General features: G+C 47.0%; 7 protein-coding genes across 7 annotated transcripts; 3 read left to right on the forward strand and 4 right to left on the reverse strand.

Annotated features, from left to right (window-relative positions):
* Window positions 1–163: 163 nt before the first annotated feature.
* Window positions 164–1,819, reverse strand: BDV59DRAFT_202183 (major facilitator superfamily domain-containing protein; the record flags this gene model as incomplete). Its single annotated transcript, XM_073693982.1, has 1 exon — window positions 164–1,819. One exon carries the CDS (start codon window positions 1,817–1,819, stop codon window positions 164–166), a length of 1,656 nt encoding a protein of 551 aa, XP_073547560.1.
* A 3,863-nt stretch (window positions 1,820–5,682) lies between these two features.
* BDV59DRAFT_207983 (MFS transporter) lies at window positions 5,683–7,459 on the reverse strand (the record flags this gene model as incomplete). Its single annotated transcript, XM_073695117.1, has 4 exons — window positions 5,683–5,703; window positions 5,923–6,623; window positions 6,669–7,140; window positions 7,193–7,459. 4 exons carry the CDS (start codon window positions 7,457–7,459, stop codon window positions 5,683–5,685), a joined length of 1,461 nt encoding a protein of 486 aa, XP_073547561.1.
* Window positions 7,460–7,881: 422 nt separating this feature from the next.
* On the reverse strand, window positions 7,882–8,862 carry BDV59DRAFT_207984 (alpha/beta hydrolase family esterase; the record flags this gene model as incomplete). The annotated part of the gene is made up of 2 exons (XM_073695118.1): window positions 7,882–8,644; window positions 8,701–8,862. 2 exons carry the CDS (start codon window positions 8,860–8,862, stop codon window positions 7,922–7,924), a joined length of 885 nt encoding a protein of 294 aa, XP_073547562.1. The 3' UTR covers window positions 7,882–7,921.
* Window positions 8,863–9,577: 715 nt separating this feature from the next.
* Window positions 9,578–10,398, reverse strand: BDV59DRAFT_193367 (pectate lyase; the record flags this gene model as incomplete). Its single annotated transcript, XM_073692207.1, has 3 exons — window positions 9,578–9,832; window positions 9,887–9,985; window positions 10,048–10,398. 3 exons carry the CDS (start codon window positions 10,396–10,398, stop codon window positions 9,578–9,580), a joined length of 705 nt encoding a protein of 234 aa, XP_073547563.1.
* A 1,537-nt stretch (window positions 10,399–11,935) lies between these two features.
* BDV59DRAFT_207990 (mitochondrial carrier domain-containing protein) lies at window positions 11,936–13,040 on the forward strand (the record flags this gene model as incomplete). Its single annotated transcript, XM_073695119.1, has 2 exons — window positions 11,936–12,068; window positions 12,379–13,040. 2 exons carry the CDS (start codon window positions 11,936–11,938, stop codon window positions 13,038–13,040), a joined length of 795 nt encoding a protein of 264 aa, XP_073547564.1.
* A 355-nt stretch (window positions 13,041–13,395) lies between these two features.
* BDV59DRAFT_193369 (general substrate transporter) lies at window positions 13,396–15,219 on the forward strand (the record flags this gene model as incomplete). The annotated part of the gene is made up of 3 exons (XM_073692208.1): window positions 13,396–14,651; window positions 14,702–14,971; window positions 15,171–15,219. The coding sequence occupies 3 exons, from the start codon at window positions 13,396–13,398 to the stop codon at window positions 15,217–15,219; spliced, it is 1,575 nt and encodes a 524-aa protein (XP_073547565.1).
* Window positions 15,220–17,184: 1,965 nt separating this feature from the next.
* Window positions 17,185–17,543, forward strand: BDV59DRAFT_202186 (uncharacterized protein; the record flags this gene model as incomplete). The annotated part of the gene is made up of 2 exons (XM_073693983.1): window positions 17,185–17,474; window positions 17,531–17,543. 2 exons carry the CDS (start codon window positions 17,185–17,187, stop codon window positions 17,541–17,543), a joined length of 303 nt encoding a protein of 100 aa, XP_073547566.1.
* Window positions 17,544–18,748: the final 1,205 nt, after the last annotated feature.

Raw genomic sequence — 18,748 nt, forward strand, 5'->3', positions numbered from 1 at the left:
TTACTGCTGATCTACGGAACTGCTGCCATAATCATCCGATAATGCGACGCTTAGCCATAGAATGCATCTTACTTGTAAGAGCCTAGTACTGAATGATCGAAATGCTATTCCTCTCTAAAATTTCTAAACAGATCAAGCCGTGTGAATTGCCTGCGTCATATGTTCAAACAGAATAAGGTTTCTCTGAGCCACTGAGATGGCTGGCACGTCGCTCCGCATGACGCTGGCGATCAGCCTCGAGAGTCTGCGCAAACTTGCTCTTTGCGCGAATAGCAGGGCCCTTCCAATAAAAGACGTAAATGGGAATCATGACCAACACCCCGACGCAACCGAGTAACGTACTAGCCCACTGCAAGTGAAGGCGACCACCAATATTTTCATACATTGGAGTGGAATACATAGTAGCAATGCCGGCGAGGAAATCTCGAGCAAAGCCATTGCCGCCAGTTGCTGACGCCGAATATGGTCCGTAGGCCGCCACCATATAGTCGATAGTAGCCATATAGATAGCGTAGTTTGCGATGGCAATCAAGCAAGCGAATATGCATGGAGCAATCCACGGATTATACGCCGGACCCATAGTAGTCCAGGCAAATCCCAAAAGGCCGATTGGTTCCAAAGGACAGATAAAAAGCAGCAGCAGGAGACGTCGCTCCGGAAGGCGGGAGCCATTGCCATGAGCCTTTCGGATCTTTCGTTGACGCCATACGTCGGGTAGGAAGATAGCGTAGGCTATTAGATAGCCTATCAAGATAGATCCAAATGCCATGCCCACAGCCAACGTACTGAAATGCCACTGCTCGAAGACGAGAGTAAACGATTCCGTGAATACGAAGATCAACGCATCAGAAAAACCCGAGAGAAGAGAGAGGAATAATACGATCGGTTCCCGAAGGAACATTTCGAATGGTCGACGCCAAACCCGCAGCACATCTTTGGCATCTAAGCGAGGTGTTTTCAGCTCATCTGGGCCCCAGACATTGTCCCCAGTCTTTCGTCGACGACGGGCTTCCCGATCAACCAATATAGTCGCTCTTGTTTCGGGAACCAGAAAGAAGTGCATCGCTTGAGTGACACCGCCCACAATGAGTTGCATCCAGAACACCCATTGCCACGAGAGCCACTCGCCGATCATTCCACCAAAGAACGGTCCCACTGTCGACCCTCCCACGGAGGAGAGTACGACAAACGCAACAGCGAAACCTTGGTCCTCAGCCTCCCACATATCAGCCGTCATCCCCAGTGTCACCGAGCCCCCGGCTGAGCTGAGTCCACCAAGTATACGACAAACCACAATAGTCCCAAAATTTGGAGCAAGAGCACATGGGATTTGCCATATATTCACGAGGAAGAGGCTGAGTTGCATTATGGGCCACCGACCAAATTCCTCGCTCCAGGGAGCCCAAAGTTCACAGCCAAAGGCGTAGGCGACAAGGAAAACACATTGACCTACCCGAGCTGCCTGCTCGCTGATGCCGAACTCTTCCGTCATACCAGTAACGGCGTTCGCGTAGACACCAGTGTTGAAATTCATAGACATTTGCACGACGAAGATGACGGAGATAATTGTCCACTTTTTCCACCAGGGAAAACAAAATCCCAACTTATCATAACAGTCATCTTCGGTAAGTTCTCGTTTGCCGCCACGGTGCACCTCTCCGGACGGTTCTTCTTTACTATCTCCGGCCGATAGCGCATGTTCAGTTTGCGAATGCGTTGGATTGTCGGTTGGGCGCGAGCTCTCGGTGTCCTTTGATAATGAGTTACCTCCCGGCTTGCTGCCGACCGTTTCGTCCGAGGACTGGGGATCAGCCGCCATGATAGTAGTTTTCGCCAGGAGTGCTGTAGCGTAACCGCAGGACCTGTGTTACCATGAAAAGTATGTCGAGGAATAGTGAGAGGTAAATATCGGGCGGCTCCTTTAACTGTATGGCGATATCGCTAGGTTCATGAAACATAAGGACGTGGGAACGGAGGGCTTTTTATCGCCACGGCAAGCCTGGGAAGGGAGCCCGCTGGGGCAAGGCCAATTAACGCCACGAATAATCTCTGGACCCAAATCCGGAGGTGGGGAGAGGACATATGGGATGATATGGTAGAATCTTCCCCCAATGATGTGGACAGTCCTCAGCCCAGGCCACCTAGTGGTGATGACGTTGCCAACAATTCCGACTTGGCATAAGTCCATGTCCTATACGACTTCACCCAATAACGAATAAAGATGCCCATTGGCATAGCGTGAGCACCTCTCCCAGGTTAGATAGATTCAGTGGAGAATGGAATCAAGTAACGCCTTCGGAGGAGGCAGTGGAAACTCTCGGACTCCTCGGCAGCCGATCCATATAAGTCCGACGGCTTCGGCCGGCCGGGTTGGCCAATGGTCATCATAAAGCGTATTCCTCTCTTGTGCCGACAATCATCTGAGAACGGCATCATAGTGTCATCCGATGGGCAAAGATGGTCGTGTGGGGAGGGATGACGTCGTTAAGGAAAAGCTTGATTTGATGTCATGTATAACCGAGGGGTGGGCCTCTCGTGAAATGTGACCAGCGGGTTCCACACCATGAGTATCTCTCAAAGCGAACTACGCTTCCAGTAAGTCATTCTTTAAATCCAAATGGCCAGCCCGGATAATTCAGATTGCTATGGGAAAAGCGTCACATGGTGGGCCAGGAACGCCAGAATCGCTTCCAATCATAGAATACGCAGTAGAGAACGGTTGGGCGAACGGGATCGGAAGATGACCGATGACAGTGAAAGGTCTCTCCAATGGCTATTCGGGTCGGTCTTACGGTACGAAGTATCAGAGTAGATAATGGAATAGGACCTTATTAAGCAACCTGAGAACTTCTTGGCTTTCAGCTTTGTCCCAATCAGGTAGAAAAGGAAAAAAGGTCATGGTGTAGGTCACGCCTATAAATGTTGAACATTCCACACGGGATACGTCAGTATCGACTGACTAAACTGTTGGCCTTTAAATCCACTTCAAGAGATAAATTTTCTCGCTATATCCTCAAAACTGAAAGCCATAGTGAATCACCAGTATGAGGTGGCCTGGGGGAAAACTGTCGCGGCGGTCGGAGATTTGCCACTCCACGGTGCATTTTATGCCCTATTTGAGAACTGCTTTTTGCTCCCGCTAGTGCCATTTGTTCTGGAAGACTTTTCGAGTATATCGAATCTCACTCTTGAGTAGCAGAGTCACGGACCTTAGCTGATGCTTCATATCCAGCTGTTACCATCACCGGATGCAATTAGGAGGAAATATCTACTCTCTGTTAAACTTTCTTTTCCACGACTGTTGCAGTCAAAATAACTATTTACAGAGTAAGCGGAAGAGGCAATTAACTAAACAAAGATAACCCACCTCCTCTATGTAATATAATAAGGCCATTACTCCGCCTGTGGACATGGATTCTTATGGCATGCTTCGGAGTATTGCTATGGCGTAAATACTGAACTGTCGAACTCTAAGCAGCCCCGAGATTAACTAACTATCCGAACCCTACTCAACTCGACAACGCCACCACACAGAATCAATTTTTCCTACGTCATTAGCCGGAAGAGCAAACAGAAGCAATAACAACCCCACAGTCTGATCAGGGGCGGAATGCGAATGATTAAAGAATAAAATTAGGTTATGGAATGTTTCCACTCGAGCACATGATCTATCTATCCAGTCTACGTGGTTTGTATGACCGTGATCAGTAAACTTGTGCAGGCCGTCGTGATGCTAAACTCAGCATATAGAAAGGAAAAGAATACAGATTCCTATGGGATGGTAGAATATATTGAAGAAAGCTTTTGCTTTTGTGTGGTCTTTTAGGTCTGACATCGCCGTTGGGTTATAAAAATATCCAAGGAAGACAGTGCCCGTCCCAAAATAGCGAATGGGCATATACGAACCATCGGGGCCAATATCCAATTCCACTTTAACCCTTATGTGCTACCACCACTCTCACTTTCACTTGATGATCTTCTTCCAGGAGGGCCGTTTTTGTGCTGAGACGTAGTTATATCAGTAACCACGGATGAGCTAACGTTTCCGACACGGGAAATATCATTACAAAGGGTACCCCGTTGCTTCTTAGTAGCCATTTCCCTTGTCTTACTTTTAGTACCAGTTGATTGTTTCCTATATCCGCTTCCTTTCGGGTGGCTGAGCTCTACCTCATTCGAAGTCGGGTGGTAATCAATCCAGAGTGGAGACCAGCAAAAATATGATAAAGCGTAGGCATACAGGCAATGGAAACTGTAGTGCAGATCATGGCCCGGCTGACAATGGCAGAAAGGACAATCTTCCCTATAGAAAACTACCAGTTAAAGCTCAGGGCTAAGGTGCTCACGGAATTTCATACAAATAGTATCTGACGATCGTGTAGATACGGCGGTAGGTGGCATCTATGGGCAATGCCAAGAACATCAACACGGGAAATTGTCAGACAGCTCACTATATGTGGACGCCATACAATGCAAAATCGTTATAGGCACGGGCTGAAAAACAAGGAAGAATTTTGATTCTCTTATACCTTTCCAGCTGGACATGGCGCATCACGAAGTACGGGATTATAATGATGGCAATCTCGGCGATGACGTAGAGTATATAAACAGGACAAAGTACCATTCCCTAGGTGCACCGGTTAGTCTTCATTTCTCATTCAATTTCAATGGTTTTCGTTTATACCTTTCCCACACATCACTCGGTCGTGTAAAGCCATGGTCCGGCTGTTTTGCATTGGAAAGCAATAGCTAGAAAGGCAAACACTGCGCAGCATAGCGTGGCTCCTATGAGAATTTTGCAGAACCTGTGACCTCCAGACTAAGAGTATGGTCGAGAGTTTCGAATTGGAATTATATACTCGCTCCATGCTCTCCTCGGTTACTCAGTTTTTTCGAAGGTAGATAATCCATGTTTCCCAAAATCTCTTCACTTTAAGCCAGTGGCTAACTTCTATTTTAAAGATGGGTTACCGTGAGGCTCCTTCTATGATCACAGCTCGATCTAATTGTGATCATCTGACCAGTCGAGATTCCCAGGTTTTCTCCTGGAAGTCACTGGTTTGCATCGCCCCGCATTTCATTGGGACGCAAATTGAAGGCATGTTCATCCTTTCCAATCCGGAATATGCAGCTCAGAGATGGCACGGGACACTTCTCATGTGGACTGTAGTGTCAATACCGATCATTATCAACATCTTCGCACGTTGTGTTTTGGGGGTTATTGAAGTGACTGCTGAGATCATCCATATTGTATTTGTGCCAGTAGCCATTGCTACCCATTGCCGTGCTGGTAATACTCGAACCTCGCAACCCAAAAAGGCGTAAGCGAAGGAGCCTAGTCACAGGAATTTGTTAACCGCGGGCAATTGTTTAGTCACGAACATAAGGAGGTAATTGGCAGTTCTTCTTGGGCGATGGTGTCAGCAAACACTCATCTCGTACACAATGAAAGATTAAGCTAGCAGATGTGACTTAACCAATCCTATCGGCAAGTCGTATATGATATTATCTGTAGTATTAACTGGGTTCTAATTCTCTAAAAAATTTTTGTCCTGTCAGCGTCTCAGCGGAGATGTAACTTCTTTGCTATTCTATGATTAGAGGGCGCTAGTCCGCTTAGTTAAATACTTCCTCTACAGAGCCGACACCGTACAATTGTCGCCTGTTTAAATTCATTAAGATTCATGCATTTTTGGTTACGTGCTACCAGCATAGTTACTTTAACAGCCCTCTCTGTTGTGGATTCAAGTCGCTCCCTCGCTCATATTAATGCCATTGTATGCCGCAAACGCTAATCTTGAGATGATGCTCGGTGTTATAGATTTTGAATCCCCCGATAATTCTAACGTAAAGTTAGACGTTGTGTTTGGACGCTATCTCGGTGGGATTGTGCATTCCCAGAAAAGATTTTTGTAAGCGCACTTCTCTCCATCTCGGCCCCAGACGGATAACTATTAGCAAAAGAGGAGCTGTCAATAGCATCACTAGAGAAACAAAGGTGAAACACCATCCTCGCCCCATCGCGCCAAGCATAGGGTCAATCAGTGCAGTAGCGCCAGCTCCAAGTAAACAGCGCGCGAAATTGTTTGACGCGGTTGCCGCGGACGCGTTAGTCGGATATAAGTCAACGAGCAAGGTACTGACTGTATTAAACGCACCAGTCAGACCGAATCCCATGAAGAAGAGAATGGTGGTTGGGGCGGCCAGATGAACACGAAAATCTAGTACCCAACCAAACGCAACCACAGCTAAACCTCCAATAACCAGCAAAGGAAGGGTTAATTGAAGGCGCGCTTTCTCAATAGGAAAGCCTTTCAAGTCCCGAGGGTGTATGCCACCGAGTGGAAATCCTAGTTGCTTGGTAAGGCGGCGGTAGTTGTAATCTAGAACCTTCCCCGTAGCAATGGATGCTATCGTAGCACCCAGCCCAAAGGGTATATAGCATAGGCCGATCTGAAGATCATTTAGACCGTATAGTTCGTTGTAGATGGACGGAATAGATGCGCTAACATCATAGAAGCCGGCGAACAGAATTGCGTTCGCGAAAAGTATAATACCGACGTCTTTCTGAAACACAATGGAAAGGGTCCTAATCGGATTAGGGAAACGTAACCGCCGGTCCTCTAGTAAGGATGAATCTAGCGCATTTGACATTCTTCCTGGCTTACTGCGATAGTGATCAATCAATGACGTGTTCCAGGACGGAGGCGAAATAGAACCATCTCCTACAACTCTTCGAGCAGTCTCGGGAAAGAATAACAGGAACTGAATTGTGAATGCCCCGGCGAATATCGTGAGGAACCAGAAAATGGCTCTCCACTCTAGATATTGCGCGAGCAGGCCCCCAATCACCGGTCCAATGGACGGCCCAAGCAGACTCCCGGCTGTTACGAATCCCATGTAAGATCCACGTTCCGCTGCTATAGCTATATCTGATACAACACCAGACGATAGGGCGATGGTGGTACTGATACCCATACTCTGAACACATCGTAGGACGAAAAGGGCAGCATAATTATTTTGCAGCGCAAGGCCAATGTTGGCCGCAATGTATAGAATGAAGCATGCGATATATGCAGGCCGCCGACCGGCTTTATCTGCAAAGTCCCCCACGAACATCGGGGACAGCCCTTGGAAGATCTAGGTCTTATGAGTCATTGACCGAGATTGGTAATAGGGTAGAGAAGCACACCATGTAGCCAGTGAGGGTTAAATTGATCAGACTGTTCGAAACATGCAGGTCACGGGCTAGGGTGTTGAGTGCGGGATAGTAAATTTGACCTGAGACGGGCGAAAAGAAGCCAGCCCATGACGCCGAAAATACAATATATCTCCTCTGGGCCAAGGTAAAGACCGAATATGGAGCATCGTCAATGTATGTCGAGATGTGATCCCTACCGGAGGCAGTAGTAGAAGCATCAGCCTGACTCTGCCCCGCAACCTCAATTGGAGGAGGCATGATTCCTGTTGGTTTATATACATTATTGCCCGTCAAGCTCATTTTCTTAGCCGAAAGGCCATGAGCCAAGTTGGACGATCAACGACAGACTGGGCGGCATCGCGTTCTTATCAAGCGCGGGAAACATCCCCTAAGGGCCCTGGATATAACCAAATGACCGCCAATGGGAGACGCGACGTTGGAAAGAACGACCGAGAAAACAGTGGTCTGGGAGGGGCACAGAACTCGCCTGCGGGATGAATGTTCCAATGAGGTGTCCTATCTGTAGTGGGGAAATCCCTGCTTCCACGTTTGAGCTTGCCCTCGGGTATATCGGCATGTACAAATTATATACGCAGTACCTCCACAATATTTAGAAATATAAAGAAAAATAAATGGAGCTATGAGGTTGTGGCGTACTCAAAAATGCATATACATCAACACACAACAATCCATTCGATGTTATGGCAAATGTCATGCCAGCTAGCTTGTGATGCCAAACCATTGCAGTACAACAGATTCGGGGGTAGGAACAACATGACCCACCCCTTCCGCAGAGAAAGCTACAAATTGACTTCCGTTGCCATAAACGTACTTAGTATATCCAGCCTCCGGCGTATCCTGGATGCTTCCCGTTTCAACAACACCAAAAACTGTTGACCACTGCTTAATCTCTTCTTGGAAATTCGCATACGCAATGATAGGGTCAGCCGTGCCGTGCCACACTTGAAGACGGGGATATGTGCCATTATATCCCGGGAAGGCTCCACTGACATCCTTCGCCCACTGAACACCACTTTTCATAACTTCTCCATTGGCGCAAGCGGGGTTGGAATCGAAGGGACTCGAGCCTAGAGAACCACGAAGACAACCATATGGCATTCCTGAGAAGGCTGATGCTGCTGAAAAGACGTTAGGATACGCGGCTGCAAGTGTTTGCGTCATCATAGCACCGGATGATGAACCGGTCACAAAGACTCGGCGCGGGTCAGCCTTGTACTTGTCAACCGTGTACTGAACCATGTTCACGATAGAAAGGGAATCGCTCCCGCCATTATTGATAAGCGATTCCTTGGTGTTAACATCCCAGCAGTTTAAGTCGCTCCTGGATTCCGGAAATATGGTGATGTATCCATACTGATCAGCTGGGCTGTGGAAATCCACGTCGCGGAAATACTGCCTTGCAGAGCCCAAACATCCATGGAGCTATTCTTCGTGTCAGGAACAAATTGCCCGCTGTATATGGAAATAGCTTCACTCACAGCCACAATGATGGCAGGATTGGGGGCCAATGTGTCTGGGGCATAAATGTACATATAAACAGAGCCAGGATTCTTGCCAAAATCATGGACTTGAACAAGAGATGCCGCAGATGCTAATCCGGCAGCCAAGCCCAGAAAGCCACAGATTACAGGAAAGCGCATTTCAGACGACAAAAACAGGGAGATCAATCAATATCGTAGGGTATACGGAGTATTAGTGAACTTGTCGTCAGAGAAGAATCGATCTAGGAACCATTATATATAATGAATAACCTCCATCCTGGCTATTGTGTCTATCCGAAGATCTCAGGCGCCGTGACAGGCTGGAGAGGGAAGCAACTGCCGACCGTGAGGTAGTTGTATCCTTATGATAACCGCGGATATGTCATGGTTAGCCTCGGTACCAACTTATTATTGTCTGCTAAGAGAATGCTCAACCTACCGCTGTACCGACTTCTCTCAGCGATAACCATGGATTCCCCCGAGCTTGATCGAACATTGCGCCGTACGTTGATTCTGCAGCCCCTGCAGCCTATTTACCACAGTACGAACCGGGCAATATGCAAGTTAGAAACTTTTACGTAACTGGTTTGCAATCCAACATTAGGTTCCCAGCTGTTTCAGAAAATCTGTGGTGTCTCATGTTTGTTGCCAGTGTCGACCGAGGTCAAGCTCAAAGCCGAGAGCATCAGAACAGCCTTGGAACTTTTGCTGCAAAACCCATGAAGACGTTCCATTCCCGTTAAATGTAAATGTGTAATTGCATCCCTCGGTAATTGTCTGTACTATGGTACATATCTGCAACAGGTCTTGATTGTGCGCACGGATTTCATCAAGCAATCCTAAGGTCTGATATATAATGCCTAAAGGTGTCTCACTACCCCGAGCAGTAGCCCACTTTCGTGGGCTCACATCCACCAGCACAACCTTTGTAGAGAACGCAAGGATGATCAGCATCAGTGCAGACATTCTTCAGAGTGGCAGTATCTCCATAGTTGCTGTTAATGCCTACAACCTCACCCCCATCACGGGCTGTAGTGCCTTCAACATAGACATTGCGCTTGCATTGACTACTACAATTTCCACACGAGCGATAGACTTTTCCATAGTCCTCTGCGTAGAAGTTGATTATCTGGGGATATATTCAGCCTCTGTTATGGGATAAAAAGACACAGGGGCTACTCACGTTCACTGTTCCACAGCCATTGTGTTGGACAATTTTGTCAGATGCATGGTAGGCTCCACCACCAACAATCCAGGTCTCCTGGCCTGACTTGTCATTTTTCTGAGAATGCAATTAGTCATCGCCTTTTTGCATAAGATCGCTCTTGCAGTGGAGACACCTACAATAGTAATGGCATCCTCACACACATCTTCGAACCACACAAACTCCAGGTTGCATGGTCCATCACAGTGCACCCCTTCAGCCTGATCTTTGCCAATAATGACGTTCCTCAAGGTTGCTCCAGAGTGGAGATAGAACACAGCATCCTCCCAGCTTCCCTCGCTGTCTCCACTGCAGGCCCCAGATCCTCGGTCATATTTGGCCCAGCCGGCGTCAAAAACCTGTCCAGCAGCAATCTCGATAACTTTGCTATTGGAATAGTGGGCGGTGGGGACGGGGACACCTCCTTCATACCCCAGACATGCCATAGCCCGGGGAAGGATGATCGACAGAATGACTGCGTTCAACCGCATGGTTGTTGAAAGAAGAATTGCAGATCTAAATTTGACAGCCACCAGAAGATGATGAGTTTCTGTCAATCACGATGCATTTACGTTATATAGTATATCACTGGACGCATTCTTCGACGAACATGGACTGGGTCCGGGCCCCTACTGGTGGACGATCACGAAGCGTTCAGCGTTTCAAGGAGTCCTGAGGCTTTCTTGGCCTCTTCACAAAATACTCCCCGTGGGGGCAAGCCGGGCACGCCTCCTAGTCATTTGAGATCATTTGGAAATAGCGCGTGGTATGTTCTCCCTAATTCTCCCTCCAATAATACGAACAGAGGCCAATTAAGAAACTCTTGGCCCAAGCACCCGATTTGGAATCTCTCAATATAGATTTTTCTCCGCTCCACGCCAAGAAGTGGCGCCCAGAGAATGGGTCGGACATGCGACGTCTGGCAATTCTCTAACAGCCACAGCATCCCACGACAGGTGGAAATGGAATCGAAATTCCCTTTCCCTCTCTTGGAGAATTTAAGGGAATTCAGTTATATCGACTCATTTGCACAACATGTGAACTTACAGCGGGAAAATTATGGAGCCAACTCGGGAGCGGTTGGGAATATCCCGATAAGGGTCTGCTTGGCGTTGAGAATGGATTCATCCAGGAAATTCTGGTTGCCAGTATAACGCTTAAATACTACACTACATACGCAGGTCCCTGTGGTATTGGTAAATCCAACTTGGAAAGCGTGTAACCCCCTAGCGTCCCATGAAATCGGTTGGAGAAGGTTTGAAATCGAGTGCTCGATTCTGAATTCCACTCGACAATTTCTACCGGACTTTTTTGTCACGTCGAAACATGCAATAAATTGGGTGACGCTAGTAAATTCTATCGATTCTGAAAAATTGGTAAGGTTAGAGACTACTGGTGCTCCGTAGATGATTTTCCATGAAATCCCGTCGTCTGAGCGGTACTCTCAAGGCTACAAGTCATCTAAGCCACCCATACGGCGTGGCTCGCATCCTATGTATCAATTATTCCAGCACCATCTACATTATAATGCATCCATATAGCGTGGCATCACGTATCACCATCTCAAGTCGGTTCACATTGAATAGGTGTGCGGTCCAGTTCTGCTGCATCAATCATTGCCAACCTCTGTTTGGTCGCATTCTTAAACCAGTGCATATCGCCATTGGAGTGGCATTTCATTGGGAAACAAACTTAATACTCTTCCTATCTTTTCTGTTATCCCTCTTTCGGCTTTCTTCCTTCGTGCTATTTAAAGCAAATAGAGATGCACCTCCTATATCAAAAGAAAACAGTAGTTGACCAACAATGACTTCAGCGTTGAACGGCCTGGTGGATCCTAAGATCTATCTGTTAGATTTTTCTCCAGTGTATTTCCCGATAATACCCGAGAAGGCTATGTAAGGCTATATGTCTCTCCAAGATACGTATCTCGGTCATTGTCATAAAGGAGAGAATGGTACTAAAAGTCCGACATTCCTCATTGACCAAGACTTCAACATACTCGAAGAAAATTTGTGTCATCTAAAAATGACAGAAATTAGTCACGTCATCACTCCTCCAGCTCGTGTTATTCCTGCTTCTGGGGGCGTTGAGTATCCCAAGTGGTTCGGGGGTTCTGCATCATGCATGGCGGTTGTGGTATCGCATCCTTTAGACCTGAGTAAGTAGCGCAGCCGATTGCTCTATCATTGAACTGAACCTTGGATCGTCAATTTACTGATTATCATTCCACGTTATAGTCAAGGTGAGGATGCAAATGGACGGCGGGGCCCGACAAGGGACCGCCAAGACGGCTATACGAGTAGTGGGTACTGAAGGGTTAGGGGGACTGTATAGTGGGGTAGGATACATATCCTTTCAAACCGTCGGAAAGACACTGACAATTCTAGTTGTCAGCAGGGCTCACTCGTCAGTGTAAGGCTCCAATTCTCGAAGCCCTGATTGTGTACTCACCTACCTGTCGTCAACAGTAACATATGGTTCTGTTCGGATAGGACTATATGAATCCATTAAAGAACATGCCCGGGCAAATGACATCCCTATGTCACCTCCCGTGCTCGCCGTGACAGCAGCCACGACGGGTTTCATAGGCGCTATTTTTGGTACCCCATCCGATATTGCCAACATCCGTATGCAGAACGACCGATCGCTGCCCCCAGCTGTACGGCGCAATTATCGGCATGTCTTGGATGCATGGCTACAGATGAAGAGACTTGAGGGATGGGGCGCATTTACACAAGGCATCTGGCCGAATTGTTTCCGCTGCGGGTTCATGACAAGCTCGCAACTAGCATCTTACGATACCTTTAAAAGCTTGTTGATGAAATTGAGTGGTACCACTGGGGATCATCCAGCAATTCATGTCTCTGCATCGTTAATGGCTAGCTTGGTCGCCACCACACTTTGCAGTCCAATGGACGTGATAAAGACACATCTCATGGAATCAACAGGCAGGAACACTACAGTCGGCGTCATCAAAGAGCTCATGAGGAATGAAGGACTGAAATGGGTATTCCGAGGATGGACACCCAGTTTCGTGCGATTAGGGCCGCAGACAATCGCGACTTTGGTACTCCTGGAACAACACAAGCGAGTGTACCGGATCCTTCTTGGACAACCATCATCCCTGTAACCGTCCCGCATTTTCTTTGTATCGAGATCTAATTACCCGCATAAATATAATATCATCCTTATCCAACTACTCACCCGCGGGTACTCGGCTGTATGAATCCAGGCATAGTGGATCCCATCCCCGGATATCACGACAATTAATCTGTACTCCCCACAAAATTCCGCGATGGATATTCAGCTCCAATTTGTTCTCCCGTGGGGTATCCGTCCCAAAAACGAGACGGTGGTCGGGGAGGTCAGGACCCCCCGGGCCCAAGCAGATGTATATAAGGCCCACTGATGACAAGACCGACAAGAAAGAATTGTCACACTTGGCCTCTTGTCTTGGAACTGCCTTCCTTATTCAGCCCGTCACCATGCTCCTCAAAGGACGGCAACTTCGTTGGGCACAGACCCTATTCGTTGTCTTTCCCAGCTTCATGCTGTTCGGATACAACCAAGTTGGAGTTGGTGGCTTGCTTTCTTTTGCGAGTTGGACTTCGACGTTCCCGGAGATCGATACAACGAGTAACACAGATGGTGCTACATCCTACCACTCCGTCATCCAGGGTGTCTATGTATCCTCCTTTACCCTCGGGGCTCTGGTGGGTGCCCTATCCTGCTCTGCATTGGGAGACTGGATCGGACGCCGAAGAACGATCTTCGGTGGAGGCGTTCTGACCTTGGTCGGAGAAATAGTCTCATGCTCCTCCTTCACGTTTGCGCAATTGACGGTCTCTCGGATCATAATCGGGGCTGGAGTAGGAATTCTGAGCACAATCGTCCCCGTATGGCAATCAGAGTGCTCTCCTGCCATCAATCGTGGCAGGCATGTCGTGGTCGACAGTATCTTCATCACCAGTGCTTATGCCTTCACTGCATGGATTAATTTTGGATTCTCCTACATTGAACATTCCTCGGTGTCATGGAGAGTGCCTCTCGCAATTCCTTGCGTATTCTCTATCGTCTTACTTGTCTCGATTTTCTTATTCCCCGAATCACCCCGATGGCTTGTACGGGTGGGTCGTCACGAAGAGGCATCCAGGGCACTCTCTAGGGTCCGTGAAGATTCTATTAATCCAGATATTATCCAACAGGAGCTCGCAGCAATCGAGTTATCCATAGAGGAGACGGCACGTACAGCCACTACCATGCGCGACATATTCACCATGAAAGACGGAAAGCTTTTTTATCGTTTCATGCTTTGCATGGGTCTTCAATTTTGGCTTCAGATGAGCGGGGCCTCTTTGATCAGCACTTACGTCGGAGAGATATTTCAGAATAATCTGAGCCTTCCCGCTGACCTCTCACGTATCCTAGCTGCTTGTGCTCTCACGTGGAAATTCATGGCTTCGTTTGTCGCATTTTTCACTATTGACCGGTTTGGTCGACGGAAGCTGTTCATGTTTACAGGAGTGGGTTTGACGCTTTGCATGATTGGTTTGGCAATTACCAACAGCTTCCCCATGACCAATAAAGCAGCCTCCGCTTTTGGTGTTGTATTTATTTTCCTATTCAATTTCTTCTTCCCTATCGGATTTCTGGGCACTACGTTCCTCTATTGCACAGAGGTCGCACCCACCCGGCTACGTGTAGCCATGACCTCCGTTTCGACTGCCAATCACTGGTTATGGTATGCTAGTATTTTGATCTTGATGAGGACTAGATGACTAACTTATCCAGGAACTTTGTTGTCCAGATGATTACCCCCATTGCATTGGCAAACATTGGCTACCAATACTATATTGTCTACGCAGCAATCGCATTCTGTTTTCCTATTGCAGTTTACATGTTCTATCCAGAGACGATGGGCCAAAGATTGGAGAAGCTTGAAAATCTCTTCGGGCGTGATATTTCGATCTTTGAGACAGTCAAGTATGCTAATCATATGGCGAAGTGGCCTGAGCTTGATATCTCGGACGACGAGAAGGAAGGGATGAAGCAGAAAACGGAGTACATTGAGGATTCGGATGATTACAAAAGATGTGATAGAGAGTAGATCTATAGACATAGAGTAGAGATGGTTGGAGCAACGTTTGTTACCCTGGGTATGTTGGAGCATAGATAACAATAAGTACTAATAGCGGCTATACGTCATGGAACCAATTGTATTTGTGTGTATAAAGCCGTTTTCACTGATCTTCCCATATAGAACATCATCCCATCGCCATCCTTTGTTCCCCATTTCGCACCAGAAATAGTAATCCTCTCGGTTTTCTCGATTCTAAGCCATAAAATTAAGTGTACTGATGCCACCCAATACTCGCCCTTTTAGACATGGGCGACCTCTCAATCCGCGTTATTCGATCGTTTCAAACTTCCACCCATATGCGCTACCTAGTGTGTCGCCGAAGCGTCCGAGGATGTCGATTGCTGACTCATCAAATGCTACAGCACCAGCCTCAATAACAGCAACTGTGATTTCATCTCGCTCACTCAATCTAGTTACAGGAGCCAAGCCAGCTGTGCCTCCCCCCACGATGGTGTAGTCAAATATTTTATAGCTAGACCATTTCTTATCATCCATAGTTGGAGATTATCAAGCCTTGGGCTCTATAGAAAAGCACTTAGCTTTCTTTTTCCTTTGTTTAGGCGAAGAGGACATTTCGGCAAAGGTTACGGATATCGGTACCACCAATATCTAGCCTCAATGACCAAGCCTATCTTATAGACACGCACCTTAGCAACAATGTATGTAATTGGGTCATGTGAAAATAGATACAGTCCGTTGTGCAGTGTAAGGACAAATAATCGGGATTTTATCATTTTTCCAATTTCGCTTTTCTGCATATTATATATTTTGCTGTTCGAGAGGATTATAAGAGACATGATAATTCCGCACGCCATCAGCAAGCGGCTTGTGTAATACTATAATAATACGATATAAGAGGTCCACGAGTATCAGACCGATGTCTGATTTGGCTATCGTAAGGCGAAATAGTATATCTCAGTCCTCGGCTCCATTTGTGGTGGCCCACATATAGGAGTACAATCTAGTGCCGAGTTTTGTTCATCATTCAGGCTAATGCAATTGACGCCCATTGTGGACTCTTTGCGAGAGGGATTAAAACATGATGGGAGGGAAGCGAGTGTAAACTAGTTAGATATGTGGCGAGACCTGGGGTCTCTTTCTGGAGATTTACAGAGCCCCCCCGGGGACCAGACAGGGAAATAATCATTCAACTTTGGCTTTATATGATTTCCTTCTGTAGATGGTCTCAAGATTATACACTAAAGAATACGACATAATATTGATACTTCCCTAGTGCGCATTCACAAGCAATCAACAAGCGCAAATTCCATTTCAATGTTACTGTAAAGGCCTTTTAGTATAATTCTTGGATTCAGCGGATCGGATATCGCAGATCCTTTCCATTTACCTACTGGTACGTAAATGATATTACAAAGTGCTGGGCCTATTGATACACAATGATTAGGCTTGGCCATCTCATGAACGTAATAGGATTTACTACTATTTCAGACAGAAATAAAAAATTTTGTAGGGCTATACAAGTAAGTGAACGCAAGACTGCTCCTCTTAGATAACCGTCTATGTAAAACCCCAGGTCAATGAGAGTATCTCCTTGATCTGCAATTGTTCATTCACGCGAGATATCAACAATCACTTATATATGCATGAGCTCATTCTCATTCACTATTCCGCGTTATGTTATCTATTAGGTGATTATATAACGTCTGGTTGGCAAGCAACTGAATATTAGATTCTGTATGATCAAAGTTATTGCAAAGTTTTCTATATTATACCCTGGTTAGTTTGGTCGTTACATTTTGCCCGACACGAGAATGTATCCCTGTTTACGTTGTTTACTGCCACTGGAATGCCATCCCTGGGATTCGTCACCGCCCCAGCTTCTAACTATATGAGCATAAACTATGCTCTTATTTCAAAATGAACTGTTTATTGTTCGGCTTTCTCAAAGGGGCTCCGCAAAATGTACTCATCTTGGGTGACTACTGCAGGTATTGCCAGCGCAGTGGCTAGTACGTTGCTGCAAGGGACCTTGGCCCTCCACCAGAAAGGTACATACCGACAGTACGCACGAGCTGGGGTCGACTCTTTACAAGAATGGTACAACAAAACCACGGGATTATGGAATACGGCCGGGTGGTGGATCAGTGCGAACTGCATGACGGTACTTGGTGACATGGCCGAGATCGACCCCTCCTTGCTCGATTCCAGCAAAACTGTCTTCCAGAACACACTGGCGCATGCGCCTTCGTATAAGTCCCAGTCCAATCTACGTACGGTAAACTTGCAGGTGTCTGTCGAAGATAATATGCATGCTCCCCGTGAGAGGGTTTCGAATGACTTTATCAACGACTTCTTCGACGATGAGGGGTGGTGGGCACTGGGATTCATCCAGGCATACGATGTGACAAATGACAAACAGTACCTTACAGCAGCTGCCGATATTTTCGAAGATATGACTACAGGGTGGGGTGCCACATGCGGCGGCATCTGGTGGGATAAAGCTCACACAGCCAACGCAGCAATCGCGAATGAGGTTTTTCTCAGTGTTGCTGCACACCTATCAAGGCGTATAACAAACAAAAAGGACTACTATAAAGACTGGGCACTGCGAGAGTGGGAGTGGTTTCGTTCAAGCGGTCTCATCAACAGCCAAAATACGATTAATGATGGGCTAGATTTGGAGACATGCCAAAACAACCAAAAGACTCCGTGGTCGTACAATCAAGGCGTCATCCTCGGCGGACTCGTTGAGCTCTTCAAGGTATCCGATGATAAATCATTGTTAGAAACAGCGCACCAGATTGCTACCGCAGCAATAGAGGCACTCAGCGATGGATCCGGTATACTCCATGAGTCTTGTGATCCCGATTGCACAGGGGATGGCACTCAGTTCAAGGGTATATTTATGAGAAACCTTCAGCGCCTACAGCAAGTATCAGAAACGGATTATATACGTGACTTCCTGCGCAGAAACGCAGATAGCATTTGGGCAAATGATAGGAGTGAGGGAAACAAGTTTGGGTCATCTTTTGCTGGTCCCTATTCCTCGGCAAATGCGTCAACCCAGAGTGCAGCATGTGATGCTCTTGTGGCAGCAGCAGCTATATTATAATATGAAAATTTCAGACATCTATGTGGTACGGGCGTGGAGCGAAACACGACTTTTTGTCTCAGTTACATTAATATTTTGCTGATTTCCCAATTTTAGTGCAACCATTGCGCGTGGAAGACAGGGAATCACCCACCCAAGTAGAAGCTCACCCTATTCAATAAACAATGGCAAAGGGCAGGGTCATGATGCAGTTGTATCTGTGCGCATCGTATCTTGAATCAGATAGTGGAACGAAGGTGCCTTCTCGGCACGAGGCATGAAAAGTTCGAAGTCCCTAAGATAACCCAAGGGACGAAGGAGGGAGCTAGCAGGATAGGATACAACATCCCCGTCCCTGTTGCATCTCCTCTGCTCAGCATATCCTTCGCCTACCCAAGGGAAAATTACAAGAGTGGGGATAGGACCAAGCCAGTTAGAAGTCGAATGGCTAATCTTTTCTCTTTGGTGTCAAAGCCGTGCATGTTAGATCATCTGGACGAACCGCGATCGGTGGCGGTACAAGGGCGTGAGAACCACCAGTTTCATCGAGTGTTTGGCCCCGAGTGTTGAAAACGAAGTACTTTATATCTAGAATAACGTACAATAACTGGCCAGAACAAATAGGGCATTGCCTCTCCCCCCCCCC

Source organism: Aspergillus ambiguus (assembly GCF_047715705.1).
Source record: "Aspergillus ambiguus strain CBS 117.58 unplaced genomic scaffold BDV59scaffold_17, whole genome shotgun sequence".
NCBI lineage: Eukaryota > Fungi > Ascomycota > Eurotiomycetes > Eurotiales > Aspergillaceae > Aspergillus > Aspergillus ambiguus.